General features: G+C 39.3%; 1 protein-coding gene across 16 annotated transcripts in view; it reads left to right on the top strand.

Annotated features, from left to right (window-relative positions):
• Positions 1–15,554, top strand: part of LOC128688974 (prominin-1) — a 1,112,830-nt gene that overhangs the window by 864,719 nt on the left and 232,557 nt on the right. For 14 of the 16 annotated variants that reach the window (XM_070085554.1, XM_070085553.1, XM_070085548.1 and 11 more), the window contains one exon: positions 13,739–13,765. The exons of the other annotated variants lie outside the window; for them this stretch is intronic. In XM_070085554.1, coding sequence (XP_069941655.1) covers positions 13,739–13,765 — 27 coding nt within the window. The remainder of the gene's footprint in view (positions 1–13,738; positions 13,766–15,554) is intronic. 16 annotated transcript variants of the gene reach the window in all.

The raw sequence follows: 15,554 nt of genomic DNA, 5'->3' as shown, positions 1-15,554 counted from the left end.
GTGAACAAGATGGCCCAGCACCAGATGTGGAAGGTTGAGGGTCATCTGGATTTTCCTCTATATTACCGGTATTATGGTTATTGGTTTCGGTCACAACCTCCCAAAAACCTTGAAAGTCATCTTCACTGACACTTCCATCTGTATTAGAACTGTCACTGGGGAACAAAAGTGTCCCAGTTTACTGAGGAGTGAGGCGTTTCTTACCGTGAGGCATGGTGTACAAGGTGTACTAAAATGGCATTCCCACAATGCACCACTGGGTGCCCAATTTTTTTCCTAGTGCACACGCTGACCATACAGACCCATTCTCTCACATCTAGGCCTACCAGCTGTTTCCCTCTTAATTTGAGGCCGCTAGAATTTACGTGTACTATTAGGGCACCAACCCTGGCATGTAAGCCATACTAGTATGACACGAACCCTGAAATGGTTAACCCAAAAACATGGTTGCAGTTTTTTCTCATGCACTGCATGCTGCAGGATTTGTTTTATGTAGTGAACACTTACTGCATTAACCTAGTCTCTCATATCTAGGCCCAAATTTACCACTCGTAGTTTATCTGCGTGAGGTGAACTCATCATATACAACTACGGCATGGGCACTGGCTTCAAAGCCGTAGAACTACAGCATGGACCCCTCAGAGGGTTAAACATGAATTTCCACTACCTCCAGCCCCATTTCTTGTTGAAGCCTTTAATGCTCATGCCTCACACTTGTATGTGTGTTGGTATCACTGTAGTACAGTTGCTGCTTCTTTTTTTTTTTGCATTCACAGTTACAGTACTTTTCTTTCCACAGATGCCTCAGTACACCACCTACCTTTTTTCCCTTGTCTATTCTACGGTTCACCTCATTTTTGATACTCTTCTATTGACATGTCCACTCCCAAATATGTGAATACATTCACTTCTCCATACTTCCTCCCAGTTTGATCTTAAAATTATACACAAGATGACTAGCCAAATTTAGGTGAGTACCACAACATACTTCCCACAAGACTTATCCAACACAAAAGTTCTCAATTCACCTTTGTTGGGTTTGACTTTTTTTTGTGAATATAGGAATAGTAACTATTATCTCTATTAATGAGAGGACAATAATGTAATGTTTACCTTCTGTGATAGTGATTCATTTGGCATCTTATCTATTTCCTCTGTTTTGCCCTTGCTGCTTCACATCTTCACTACCTTAAATTTAAATAAAAGGAATGTAAATAGGGTGCTGAGGATAGCTAACCAAGGAAAAACTCAAAACAGTGGCTTAAAGTTGGATAAATTTAGATTTAGAAAGATTATAGGAAAGCATAATTTTGACAGTAGGTGCAAGTGAATGGAATAGACTACCAATTAGTCACTGAAGCTAATACATTTTGTAGCTTTAAAAATAGGTTAGACAAATACGTAAGTGGGAATAGTTATGTTGAGTACCTGTGAATGATTCTGGGATTGACCTGCAGCCCATGTGTATAGTATATTCCTCTGGTACCAGTGACTAGTTTATAAAGTTCTACTCTTAAATCCAGGCCTTGGTCCAGACACCATTGTTAACTGATGAGTCAGGTTGATATCCTGGTCATTCAGGCAGTTTGTGCTAGCTGCTTGCAATTTAATATGGCCACCACAGCTTAGTTGATCAGGAATTTTTCTGAGGCACTTAGCAAGTTTCCCCCTTGAAAACATTAGGAGTCTGTTGGTAATTTTCCTTATATATCAAGTGAGAGTGGACATACTACCACATCTTATATTTTTTGTAACTGGTTATTTCGGTGTGTAGGTTTGAACCCTGTCTTGCATGAACCAGTAGGCCAGCTGCAGTGCTCCTCTATTTTTTTGTGCTCTTGTATGCTTTGCACACGACATAAAACCATAAAAATAAAGTTGCGCTGCAGTAGCCATAACGACTTGTGCTAGGTAAGTTGTACTTGCACCCAATCATACACATTCACATTTGTCCAGCATACTTTTGAAGTTACTGTACCCAGAATGTTTACTTCAGTGATGCTGCTTGTCAACTTTGTTCTACTCATCTACAACTATCAGACCAGTGCTTAACTGGTTCTCTCCATAGTGTTTCTTTTCACTACAATAATATGGCCCCTGTATCTGTTAGCTATAGAATATAATGGTCTCACTTTCGCAGTGTTACACTTTTGTATGTTTTTCACCCTTTGAACAATATCTCAAAATACACAATGGTTTCTGATTTTGTTGGACATGTAAAAGCATAAGTTCCAGCAACTTTGTAGAGATGATGGTACCATAACCATCAGTCACTTGCTCCATTATTGTCAAGCCAGAGATGAGCTGATGTTACAGTTCAAAACTGCAAATATCCCCATCCTTTCAGAGTGCAGGCACTCTACTGTAGAAACATGATATACTGCCTCGGCATGTACAGTGAAACCTCGGTTTTTATATGCCCCATTTTTCGTAGGATTCGGTTTTCGACAACTTTTTTCATCAAAATTCTGTCCCAGTTTCCGTACATCCGCTCGGTTTTCATAGTTGAAAATGGTCTGTACCAAATGCGTCCGCGTGACTCGGCCACTCATGTGCCCACACAAAGCATCACATGCAGACCTATATGGACAGATTTTTTGTGCGACGGGTACAGTGACTCAAGCTGGTCCTAGTGCCAGTAAAAGACAGAGAAGGGAAGTAACCCTGGATAGGGCCTTGATACCTGAAGTCATTATGGAGGGGGATTCCTTTTCCAAACAATAACCTCTCCTCCTCCTCCTCCCCTCCTTGCTGTCTTCTATATGCCAACAAGAGTCTTTGATAAAGGTAAAAGTGATGTTTAATGTTCATTTATCCATTTCATTAGTCATTTATATTTACTGTATTTCTCATTGTTTTCTGTATGTAAAACTATAGTTATTCTCTATAAAATATATTTTTTGTTAATATTTTTGGGTGTCTGGAACGGATTAATTGGATTTACGTTATTTCTTATGGGGAATATTGCTTCAGTTTTCATACGATTCGTCAGACCTTTTAGAACAGATTAATCATGAAAACCAAGGTTCCACTGTATATATAGTAGACATGATACATTGTACTGCTGCAGTAAATACATTGCAAGGACACAGGCTTTACTGCTGTGGCATGTACACTATCAACAGTACTGTACATTCCCAAATCTAGCATTGTTCCAATTTACTGCTATACTGTCCCAGTAAATTATCTTGTTACAGATTAAATTGACTAAACTTGATGTCATGTAGTTTTGTAACATCTGCCATGTATGTAATGTTGCTGGCATCAAGGAACCTTGATGCTGGTGAGGGGCTTCATTTCCCTAAATTATTATCAATAATAGTTATAATAATAATTATTATTACAATAACGATAGAGCTTCAGTTCCCTAAATTAATAATAATACATTATTATAACGAAACAGAATGACTTCAAGAGTGTATCAGTCTGTAGTGGAAGGAAGGCGGGGTAGGGGTCGGCCTAGGAAAGGTTGGAGGGAGGGGGTAAAGGAGGTTTTGTGTGCGAGGGGCTTGGACTTCCAGCAGGCGTGCGTGAGCGTGTTTGATAGGAGTGAATGGAGACGAATGGTTTTTAATACTTGACGTGCTGTTGGAGTGTGAGCAAAGTAACATTTATGAAGGGGTTCAGGGAAACCGGCAGGCCAGATTTGAGTCCTGGAGATGGGAAGTACAGTGCCTGCACTCTGAAGGAGGGGTGTTAATGTTGCAGTTTAAAAACTGTAGTGTAAAGCACCCTTCTGGCAAGACAGTGATGGAGTGAATGATGGTGAAAGTTTTTCTTTTTTGGGCCACCCTGCCTTGGTGGGAATCGACCAGTGTGATAACAAAATAATAAAATAAATATTATAACGAGAGCTTCAGAACGAAGTCAACTCAATGCACTGTTTACATAGCTGTGGGGGCAGTTCTCTCCTGCTTTACTTACATTTTTGACAGTCATTTGGCCAAATTTCGCTTTTCTAACCATGGGTCCTAAGAAAGTAAGTGTAAAGAACAGTGCTTATAAGATAGGAGGATGATTTCCATGGAATTAACCCTTTGAGGGTCGACAGGCCCTCTCCGAAACTCGTTCTCAGGGTCGGCCAAATTTAAAAAAAAAAAAAAAATATTTTCTCTTATGAAAAGATAAGAGAATCTTTTCCCGATCATAAGGACACCAAAAGTTTGAAATTTGATGGAAAACTTACGGAATTATGCTCTCGCAAAGTTAGCAGTCTCCGCGATGTTTACGCATCGGCGATTTTGCCCACTTTGAGCCCCATTTTCAGCCAATTCCACTGTACTAGTCGACAAAAAACATGAATATTTCTCTAGAACTCCATTTTTTCTATCGAATGGGTGCAAGAAACCACCCATTTATGAAATTCAACTATCCAGTACAGTGGTCAGAATTTAGCAATTTTGCCAATTTCACACAAATTTCAAAAGATGCCAATTTCCGAATAGGGTCCAGAATAAACAAGAAAAACATTCCTGGCACTAAAATGGCATTTCCTCTGGTCATTAGTCACGTCTCAAGGCCCCTCTTATATTCTTTTGCTTTCCACTTTGAATTTTTATTCTCACAAAAAATATAAGATTTACTGTTATGCAGACTACTGCATTAGTGTAAAAAATGGTATAAATATTATTGGTGCACTTGTGAAAGAATATTAGACTCGCCAGTTGACGTGTATTGCACGCTTGGCACGATTTGTTTACTTTTGAAATTTGGTAAAAATCGAACATTTCTGCTACTTTGAGCTCAATTTCAAGGTACCTTTCATTGTAAAACCAGTCAAAATCATCTCAGTTTCTGTAAATGTCTTCCATTTTATGAAATGAGACCAAGGAAACTAGAATACAACAATAAATACCATACGAAAATACAGTGCAAAGTCGCTGTTTTATTCCAAAAAAATGGTCAGTTTTTTTTTTCTCATTATGCACTTTGTGCTGCAGGATTTTTTTTAGACTGTGCACACTGACCATATAGACCCATTCTTTCATATGAAGGCCTACCAGCTTTCTCCCACTAGATTTGAGGGCGCTAGAATTTAGGCGTACTAGTACGTCAAAAACCCTGGGTCGTAAGCCGTTCTAGTACGTCCGAAACCCTCAAAGGGTTAAAGCATGAAATCATAGATAAACAAGAGAGGTGTACAGGTTTTGGGTTGAGGGGGAAGTAGAGGGGGAGCTGGCTCGTAGCCCAAATGTTGGCTTGTAACTCATAGCAAAAAATACTGATTGATGGCTCGTATCTCAAAAAACTCGTACGTTGGGGACACTCATAAGTCAAGGTTCCACTGTACTTGAATATGACACTAATATCAACTATACGGCTTATTTATCTATCACAATTCATCTAATATGATATAATAAACAATACAGTAGACCACTGAGTTTTGTGATTAATCTGTTCCAGAGAGTTTGCCGAATGACGAAATTGCCAAATGGCGAAACCATTTTCCCCATAAGAAATAATGGAAATAAAATTAATCTGTTCCAAACACCCAAAAATATTAAAAGTTTTTTTTCAAATTAACCCTTAACCCTTTGACTGTTTTCGACGTATAAATACGTCTTACGAGCCAATGTTTCTGACGTATATATACTCAATAATTCTAGTGGCTTCAAATCAAGCGGGAGAAAGCTGGTAGGCCCACATGTGAGAGAATGGGTCTGTGTGGTCAGTGTGCACCACATAAAAAAAATCCTGCAGCACACATTGCGTAATGAGAAAAAAAAAAAAGATCGGTTTTTTGGAATAAAACGCCGACTTTGAGGTGTATTTTCGTATAGTATTTATCGTTGTATTCGCGTTTTCATGGTCTTAGGTGATAAAATGGAAAACATATTACAGAAATAGAGATGATTTCATTACTTTGACGATGAAAACGACCTTGAAACTGAGCTCAAAGTAGCGGAAATGTTCGATTTTTACCAATGTTCAGGAGTAAATAAATCACACCACACGTCCAATACACATCAACTGGGGAGTCTAATGTTCTTTCACTAGTGCACTGATATTATTTATACCATTTTTACAATAATGCAGTAGTCTGCATAACAGTAAATTTTGTATTTTTTTGTATGAATAAAAAATCAAAATAGAAAGCAATAATAATATAAGAGGGGCCTAGAGATGTGACTAATGAACAGAGCATATGTTATTTTAGTGCCACGAATGTCTACCTTGTTTATTCTGGACCCTATTTTGAAATTGACATCTTTTTTAGTTTGCGTGAAATTGGCCAAATTGCCAATTTCTGACCACCCTATTGGGTAGTCCAAATTAGTAAATGGGAGGTTTCTTTTACTCAGCTGATAGATAAAATGGAGTTCTAAAGAAATAGCTATGAGTTTGGTCAACTGGAACAATGGAATTGGCTGAAAATAGGGCTCAAAGTTGGCGAAATCGCCGATACGCTTATGTTGCTGAGGCCGCTAACTTCGCGGGAGCATAATTCCATGAGTTTTCGACCAAATTTCGAACTTTTGGTGTCATTACCATAGGGAAAAGATTCTCTATCATTTCATAAGAAAAAATAATTTTTTTTTTTTTTTTTTAAAAATTGAGCGACATAGAATGACAGTTTCAGAAAGGGGCCTGAAACAGTCAAAGGGTTAAACGGTCCAAACAAATTGACATTCAAATTCATAGTGCTACAAAAGTAGATCTACTTTTTTTTACATATTTTCAAATGTAACAAAAAAAATGTAAAAAGCTTTTTTTACACATTTTCAAATGTAAAACAAAAAAAAAGATCTACATTTTTTACATACTTTCAGATGTTGAAAAAACGTATATATACATTTGGATCATTTAAGGGTTAAATAAAGATTTACATACAGAAAACAATGAGAAATCAAGTATATACATATATAAAATAATAACAACATTACACTTACCTTTACTGAAGACTTTTGGATCATTGGGCTAATCCCAGGGGGGGGGGCATGGACCTGCTCCACATGGGTCAGTGGGCCTGTTGCAGTGTTCCTTCTTTCTTATGTTCTTATCACACACAAATTACTCTTGGTGACACTGTTTTTCTTGAACACACTGTGATTTTCAGAGTGATACACCAGTAAAAACTTCACTTTGCAATCCCCACTAGCATTACTACAAAACATGAGAGTTAGCTTGTCTTTCATAGGCTTGTGTCCTGGGAGTGCAGTTTCCTCCTGCATGATGTAGGTCCTCTTTGGCATTTTCTTCCAAAGAGGCCTGTTTCATCACAATTGAACACTTGTTGGGGTTGGAATTCTTCAGTGTCTACGTACCCCTTAAACTCCTGTACAAACTTCTCAGCCGCTTTTTTGTCAAAACTGGCAGCCTCGCCATGCTTTACCACACTGTGTATGCCACTACGCTTCTTAAGTCTCTCAAACCAACCTTTGCTGACCTTAAATTCACTAACATCAGCACTAGTTCCAGGCATTTTCTTAATTAGATCATCAAGCAACTGCCTTGCCTTTTCACATATTATCGACTGCATAATACTATCTCCTTCTAACTGTTTTTGGGTAGTCCACATCAACAATAACCTTTCCACTTCTTCGAGGGTTTGCGATCTCTTTTTTTTGTCAGCATATCTACCCCTTTTGCAACAGCAGCACACTTTATTTCCTTTCCCTTCGCCACGATCGAAGTGATGGTTGAATGGGGTTTGCCATACATCCTGTCAAGCTCTGTAACATGCACTCCACGCTCATATTTTTCAATGATTTCTTTCTTGAATTCAATCATGTTCCTCACTTTCTTTACAAAAGGGCTGGCACTAGCTTTCCTTGGGTCCATGGTGACTTACTTAGCAGTTGCAAGCACAAAAAAACAATAGATTGTTATGAAATGTATGAACCCGTGGGGTGATGGTCACGTGCTGGTAAACAGTGGCACACCGAGTGTGAATGGTGCAGGAGACTGGCTTTGTGCGCGCGCTGAGGGGTGGATGCATACCGGACAATTGCTGAATCATGAGCCCAATAATGAACCGCGAAGTGAAATTTTGTCGAAAAAACTTGCCAAAAGTCGGATTTCACGAAAGTCGCAGCCGCTGAACAGTGGGGGTCCACTGTACTCTAGAATGAATAAAATAGGCCATAATATTGTGGCAGAGGCAGCAGCGGAAGCATCCGCCATTTCCTGTCTAACTTTGACTATAGTATCTTCCCTTGTTCTTATTGTAAGAGAAAATGGAGTATTTGTGAGGCTAATTGCAGAAATAAATCATAATACACTACAGAATGTAAAGAAATGTTAAACTGTTTATATAAAGTGTTTATGTACCTACACACTTGGAGCAGAGATGGTGGGGGAGGTTGAGGCTGCGGCATATGATGTCAGTGGCCCTGTAAACCTCCAATAACAACATTCTTTTGTTTTATCACTGAATTTAACTGATACAATTTATTTTTTTAATCACTGAACATAACTGATACAGCTTTAGTATCTACATATTGTAGATGTACTAAGCTGGTATTATCTGGCTAAGTTCAAGGAAATCATTTTCTTTTTCTTCTCAGCACTGTCCTTTGCACTTATTTTCTTAGGACCCATGGTTATTAAAAAGAAATTTGGCCAAATGACTGTAAAAAAAATGCAAGCAAGCACAAGAAAACTGTTCCTACAGTTATGTAAACATGTGTACTGCTTACCGGAAAGCAATAATGTTGGTAGAATTACCGACATTATGTAAAGTGAAAGGACACAAGTGCAACTAATGTGATATTTTATTGTGGCAACGTTTCGGCTTGATAAAGCTCTTGGAGAGTGAAACGTTGCCACAATAAAATGTCACATTAGTTGCATTAGTGCCCTTTTACTTTGCTTACCGGATGTTTTGGCATCAGCTGTGCCAACTAGCAGCAGCATTCTGAATTATGTACATATTATTATTATTACTATTATTATTATTATTATTATTATTATTATTATTGATTTAGGGAACTGAAGCTCTGTCGTAATAATAATAATAATAATAATATTATTATTATTATTATTATTATGATTATTATTATTATTATTAATTTAGGTAACTGAAGCACAGATCCAATTCCCTAGATCAAGAGCCCCTCACCAGCATCAAGGAACCTTGATTCTGGTGAGGGGCTCTTGATCTAGGGAATTGGATTTGTGCTGTAGTTACCTGAATTAATAATAATAATTATTATTGTTGTTATTATAATAATGAGCGCCACCAACTCAGTGCACTGTTTACCTCGCTGTGGGAGCATTTCTCTCATGGTTTTTACATTTTTGACAGTCATTCGGTCAAATTTCATTTTTCTAAGCATGGGCCCTAAGAAATTAAGTGTAAAGGATGGTGGAAATAAATGGTATAAAATACTGACACAATGGAAATATAAACACATATGCAGTATAATGTGATTCTTTATTGACAACGTTTCACCCACACAGTGGGCTTTATCAAGTCACAAACAAATCTACCCGGGTGGAAGGTATGTGACAGTCTACCGGACCTCCTTTCCCCGGACTTCCTTTCCCCGGACTTCCTTTCCCCGGACTTCCTTTCCCCAGACTTCCTTTCCCTGGACTTCCTTTCCCCGGACTTCCTTTCCCTGGACTTCCTTTCCCCGGACTTCCTTTCCCCGGACTTCCTTTCCCCGGACTTCCTTTCCCCGGACTTCCTTTCCCCGGACTTCCTTTCCCCGGACTTCCTTTCCCCGGACTTCCTTTCCCCGGACTTCCTTTCCCCGGACTTCCTTTCCCCGGACTTCCTTTCCCCGGACTTCCTTTCCCCGGACTTCCTTTCCCTGGACTTCCTTTCCCTGGACTTCCTTTCCCCGGACTTCCTTTCCCCCGACTTCCTCCACCCCCCCCCATTTCCTCCCCCCTGACTTCCCCCCCTTTGACTTCCTTTCCCTCCCCCGACTTTCTTTCCCCCCAGACTTCCTTTCCTCCAGACTTTCTTTACCCCAGACTTTCTTTACCCCAGACTTTCTCTCCCTGGCTTTTTTCCCCTGACTTTCTTTCCTGCAGACTTACTTTCCTGCAGACTTTCTTTTCCCCCAGACTTTCTTTTCCCCCAGACTTTCTTTCCCCCCAGACTTTCTTTTCCCCCCAGACTTTCTTTTCCCCCAGACTTTCTTTTCCCCCAGACTTTCTTTTCCCCCAGACTTTCTTTTCCCCCAGACTTTCTTTTCCCCCAGACTTTCTTTTCCCCCAGACTTTCTTTTCCCCCAGACTTTCTTTAACCCAGACTTTCTTTAACCCAGACTTTTTTTTTTAACCCAGACTTCTTTTCCCTCTTTTCCCCCCAGACTTCTTTTCCCCCCAGACTTCTTTTCCCCCCTTCTTTTCCCCCCAGACTTCTTTTCCCCCCAGACTTCTTTTCCCCCCAGACTTCTTTTCCCCCCAGACTTCTTTTCCCCCCAGACTTCTTTTCTCCCCAGACTTCTTTTCCCCCCAGACTTCTTTTCCCCCCAGACTTCTTTTCCCCCCAGACTTCTTTTCCCCCCAGACTTCTTTTCCCCCCAGACTTCTTTTCCCCCCAGACTTCTTTTCCCCCCAGACTTCTTTTCCCCCCAGACTTCTTTTCCCCCCAGACTTCTTTTCCCCCCAGACTTCTTTTCCCCCCAGACTTCTTTTCCCCCCAGACTTCTTTTCCCCCCAGACTTCTTTTCCCCCAGACTTCTTTTCCCCCAGACTTCTTTTCCCCCAGACTTTTTCCCCCAGACTTTCTTTTCCCCCAGACTTTCTTTTCCCCCAGACTTTCTTTTCCCCCAGACTTTCTTTAACCCAGACTTTTTTTTTTTAACCCAGACTTCTTTTCCCTCTTTTCCCCCCAGACTTCTTTTCCCCCCAGACTTCTTTTCCCCCCAGACTTCTTTTTCCCCCAGACTTCTTTTCCCCCCAGACTTCTTTTCCCCCCAGACTTCTTTTCCCCCCAGACTTCTTTTCCCCCCAGACTTCTTTTTCCCCCCAGACTTCTTTTTCCCCCCCAGACTTCTTTTTCCCCCCAGACTTCTTTTCCCCCCAGACTTCTTTTTCCCCCCAGACTTCTTTTTCCCCCCAGACTTCTTTTTCCCCCCAGACTTCTTTTCCCCCCAGACTTCTTTTCCCCCCAGACTTCTTTTCCCCCCAGACTTCTTTCCATCTAGACCTTCCTTAAACCCCTTTTCTCTAGGCCCCCCCTTTCCTCTAGCCCCCCTTTCCTTTAGCCCCCCTTTCCTTTAGCCCCCCTTTCCTTTAGCCCCCCTTTCCTTTAGCCCCCCTTTCCTTTAGCCCCCCTTTCCTTTAGCCCCCCTTTCCTTTAGCCCCCCTTTCCTTTAGCCCCCCTTTTCTTTAGCCCCCCTTTTCTTTAGCCCCCCTTTCCTTTAGCCCCCCTTTCCTTTAGCCCCCCTTTCCTTTAGCCCCCCTTTCCTTTAGCCCCCCTTTCCTTTAGCCCCCCTTTCCTTTAGCCTTCTTTCCTCTAGCCCCGCCTTTCCTCCAGCCCCCCTCTTTTCTCTAGCCCTCCTCTTTTCTCTAGCCCTCCTCTTTTCTCTAGCCCTCCTCTTTTCTCTAGGGCCCTCTTTTCTCTAGCCCCCCTCTTTTCTCTAGCCCCCCTCTTTTCTCTAGCCCCCTCTTTTCTCTAGCCCCCCTCTTTTCTCTAGCCCCCCTCTTTTCTCTAGCCCCCCTCTTTTCTCTAGCCCCCTCTTTCCTCTCACCCCCTCTTTTCTCTCTGTCCCCCTTTTCTCTAGCCTCCTTTTTCCTCTAGCCTCCTTGAAAATGTGATGCAGGAGTTTGTTTCACATACCAGGTCACAGTAGGGTTTGACTAGCCAGTGATAATTTGCCACACCCTGGCCATATTATGGAGGTGTTAAAACTATAACAATTCCCAAGAGAGGACACCTGCGTACTGGTTTCTCAGGTCTTTTGTTCAAGTAAGAAAATATCCTTAAATTAGGTGAGGGTGTTTGTTTCTTGGAATTCTGACTCTGGTGGACAAGTCTATTCTTTGTGTAAAGCTAGTGGCTGATTGAATTCCTAGAGGTGAATTGTCCTACCTACTATATATTGTAAGTTTATACTATTTGTTTCCTCGGCTAAATTGTATTACTTGTTTCAGTAACTTGGGTACCATTCACACTGATTTCAATATGAAATCCTCCTCCTCCTTTCCCCAAACATATTGTACAAGAATTAGTAGAGTGTATATGAGTGAAATAATATATTCACTATCCCTTTTGTTTCTTATCATTATTATATTTATCTTTATTCTTATTATTTATATTTTATTATTTGAAAGTGAGTGTAGAAGGTGGGTGGGAGTGAGTGAGAGTGAAGTTTACCAGTAGTGTGTAGTGAGGTTAGCTGGAGTAGCCTCCACTGTACCTCTACCACACAGCACCTGGTTTTAGATTGCTCCCTTCCTGTCTCCCACTCACTTATTCCCATCTATTTCCCTAACTTCTATCCCCCCCCATACGACCAAAACCTTGATGTCTTTATGTTCTTTATCCCTCCTTCTTAGACCCCTTATCTTTAGACCTCTGCTGCAGTGCAACCTCCCACAACTCTCCTAATTGCCAGATTTTAGATGAAATTGCACAGTGGGGCAGGGGGGACTAACACAAGACTTGTATTAAAATCCGAAGTTAACATACAGTGGGTTCCCCTCTCCCCATCCTTTTTTCCCCTTAGGCCATGAGCTTGATGACAGCAAGAATGGGTAGGATAGAGCAATGGAAAGGTTATGGGTAGACAGGAAAAGAGCAGTATGAAAGGTTAAGTGGCCTAACCACCATACGTGAATCTTGCTTCAAATGCACATAAGAAGATTGCACTAAAGGAGGATCTAATGTACTGTAACAAAGTATGGCTAGTTATGTCAACATGCAACTTGTTGTAATGATAATGCTGGGTCATTTTATAGTTTTTTTTTTGCAGTCAGTACATGGTTGGCAGACCACAGCACTGAGGGAGGTAACTAAAAATAATGACACTGCATACCAATTAATTTTTTTCTACCTGTAAGCATTTTTTTTTTTAAATGTTGATCCAGCATACTGGTAAATTCCAACTTTATCTTGGTGGAATTGTGTGCCTGATGCTGACACTTGGAGATAATTAATCGGTATAGCACTATATAAACAGCTTTAATTGAGAACTCTGAGTTTAATATGCTTTTAATTATTTAAAGTAAAATTTAGCTGTTTTGAACAAGACATTAAATACTCTAAAGTGGCCTTATTTCATTGTAAGGAGTTATAGTATTTTATGTATGTAATTGAAAATGCACATTATATATTTCACAAACTTCTCTCAGGTGGTGAATGTAGGCCCTTTTTTTTCTTATAAACTTATCAAATATTTTGTAAATTTTAAACGTCTGCTTGTATTGGTGACACATTTCTGCTTTCTTCTGTATTCCTTAATAGCTTTTATTCTTGTAACGCCATGCATATTTCTAGTTTAAGAGGTTTGGCCTTAGAGTGGGCAGCTGGGGCAGTGATTGCTGGAACCAGTAACCAATAATGGGGCTGGCCAATGGGGAAAAATAAAAGATGGGGAATAGCCCCCTTTTATTTCTCTCTCCATAACATTGTTTATTATGAGATATATTGGGATACCATACTAAATGTGATAGAAGAGCATTATTATTCGTAATCTACATTAAGTACAGTACTTTAAGAGTTGGATTTAAATTCTAATTAATCTTAAGGTATTCTTATGTATAAGCTAAAAGTTGAGTAACCCACTAGAGGTTGATAAGGGCAATGGTACTAACGTGTGTGGTTCCTTCCTCACAGTATCTGGAGACCGATGTTTTGCCTCAGGTAACCTGCACACCATGTAATGTAACCACATTAATTAAATTTGTAGATAAATAATGAGAATGCTGCTTCTGTATTCAACTTCTTTCAGTGTTTATGAAAACTGTGTTGCATGTAAGATTATTATTTTAATTTTATGGCAAATTCATAAGTTGTGCATGGTCACTGTGTATATTTTCCTCTTCACAATTACAGTACTTGTTTATTCCTGCAGTAGGCCTTTACTTGTGGTGTCTGTTTTTATTAATGAATCATAAATGTTTGATGAAAATTCCACTTGTTATAGTATTTGCTGTACTGCCATCACTATACATCTGTTACCACTACATGACACATCTACAAACCACTGTACTACACAACCACCACCAGTACACATCTACCACCACACTTTAACTCTATTACTGCCATTTGTACTACCATATTAAGAGAACTGTATTTTTGTACTTAATTGAAAATTGTGGGCTCCTTGTTTCCTGTGTTGGTTACAAATAGTGCTTCTCTATCTGGTTTCTTTTTATACTTCCATCAGTTTATCTCCCATTTTATTGTCTTTCAATGAAGTCTTTTGCAGAGATTTTAAATGCTCTTTATAGGCTGGATCTATTTTAATGTAATATTATTTGTTTAGATATGGACACATTACTACAAACACACATACTAGTTTAGTTGTTATGTATTTAGGAAACTGGAGTAAAACCTCTTGTTAATGGACTTTGTTAATTTTGGATGAAAAAAATGGTCAGACAAACATTGGAAGTATCAGACAAAATAGACAAAATTCAGTAATTCCAGATTTTGCCTAGAGTGATAGTGTCCAGTTGGCTGAGCCTGATGACTGACACTTGTCTGGTATGGGTCAAAGTGGCCACGTCCAAAACCTGTCTGTTTTCATTGTTTTCTGGGATGTAGGCCACCTGCATCAGTTTGTCTGTGCTCGCTCACACGTACACTTGTTATTCAGTCTCTAATTTTTCCTGAATTTAGAGCATTTTGTGACTTCATTAACACATTACATATGGTTTATAATTGATTCAAGAGGAGGGGACATTGACATGTGGATATAGAAAGCCCATGGTTATGCAAAGCATTCCTGGCAGCCTTAAAATAAACTTGCAAATTCTGCTGAAATTTTTTGCAAAAATAATTTGTTGAAGGTTTTACTAAAACAATTTGCTATAATGTTTGTAGGCATTATTGTAAATATTAGTCAAATACAGATGCAAATATTAATCTAAATTTAAGTATTATTGCACAGGACATACAATAAACTGGAGGCCCATAGAATTCATAGCATCTCAGGCAAAAAATTAGCCTTTACTATAATTAAAATTTACTCGGTTAATTCTTAATAAAAATCACATTTGATGTACATGTAATTGTTAAGTTTAGCAGGGTGTGTAGTACTGTACTAGTTAAATTACAATGTAAAATATGATAAGAGTATACATGACTATATAATGATATATGAGAGTTGAAGCAAATCTGGAAAAAGAACAGTGACTGAATTGGATGAAAACAGCAGTTTCAGGATTTGTTTGACATAGTATATTGCTGTCAAAATCACATTAAGGTAAGGAGGTGCTCTTTAACAGTAGTTTTTAAGTAGTTGGCAGATAGGTAATCTTTGGAATCTTCAAACAGAGTTCCAGATTTTAGGGCTTTTTATATGCATTGAGTTTTTTTATACAGATATACTGAGTTGGAACAGAGATATCAGAGGTTTTCATAAATTTAAAGATTTATTTATTTGCAGTATTTACAATGTGTGATTAGAATTTTAATTTGTTAAGTA

The sequence above is a fragment of the Cherax quadricarinatus genome, chromosome 16 (genome assembly GCF_038502225.1).
Source record: "Cherax quadricarinatus isolate ZL_2023a chromosome 16, ASM3850222v1, whole genome shotgun sequence".
NCBI classification, from domain to species: Eukaryota; Metazoa; Arthropoda; class Malacostraca; order Decapoda; family Parastacidae; genus Cherax; species Cherax quadricarinatus.
The sequence above is the reverse complement of the archived record's forward strand: the minus strand, read 5'-3'. Positions and strand labels throughout refer to the sequence as shown.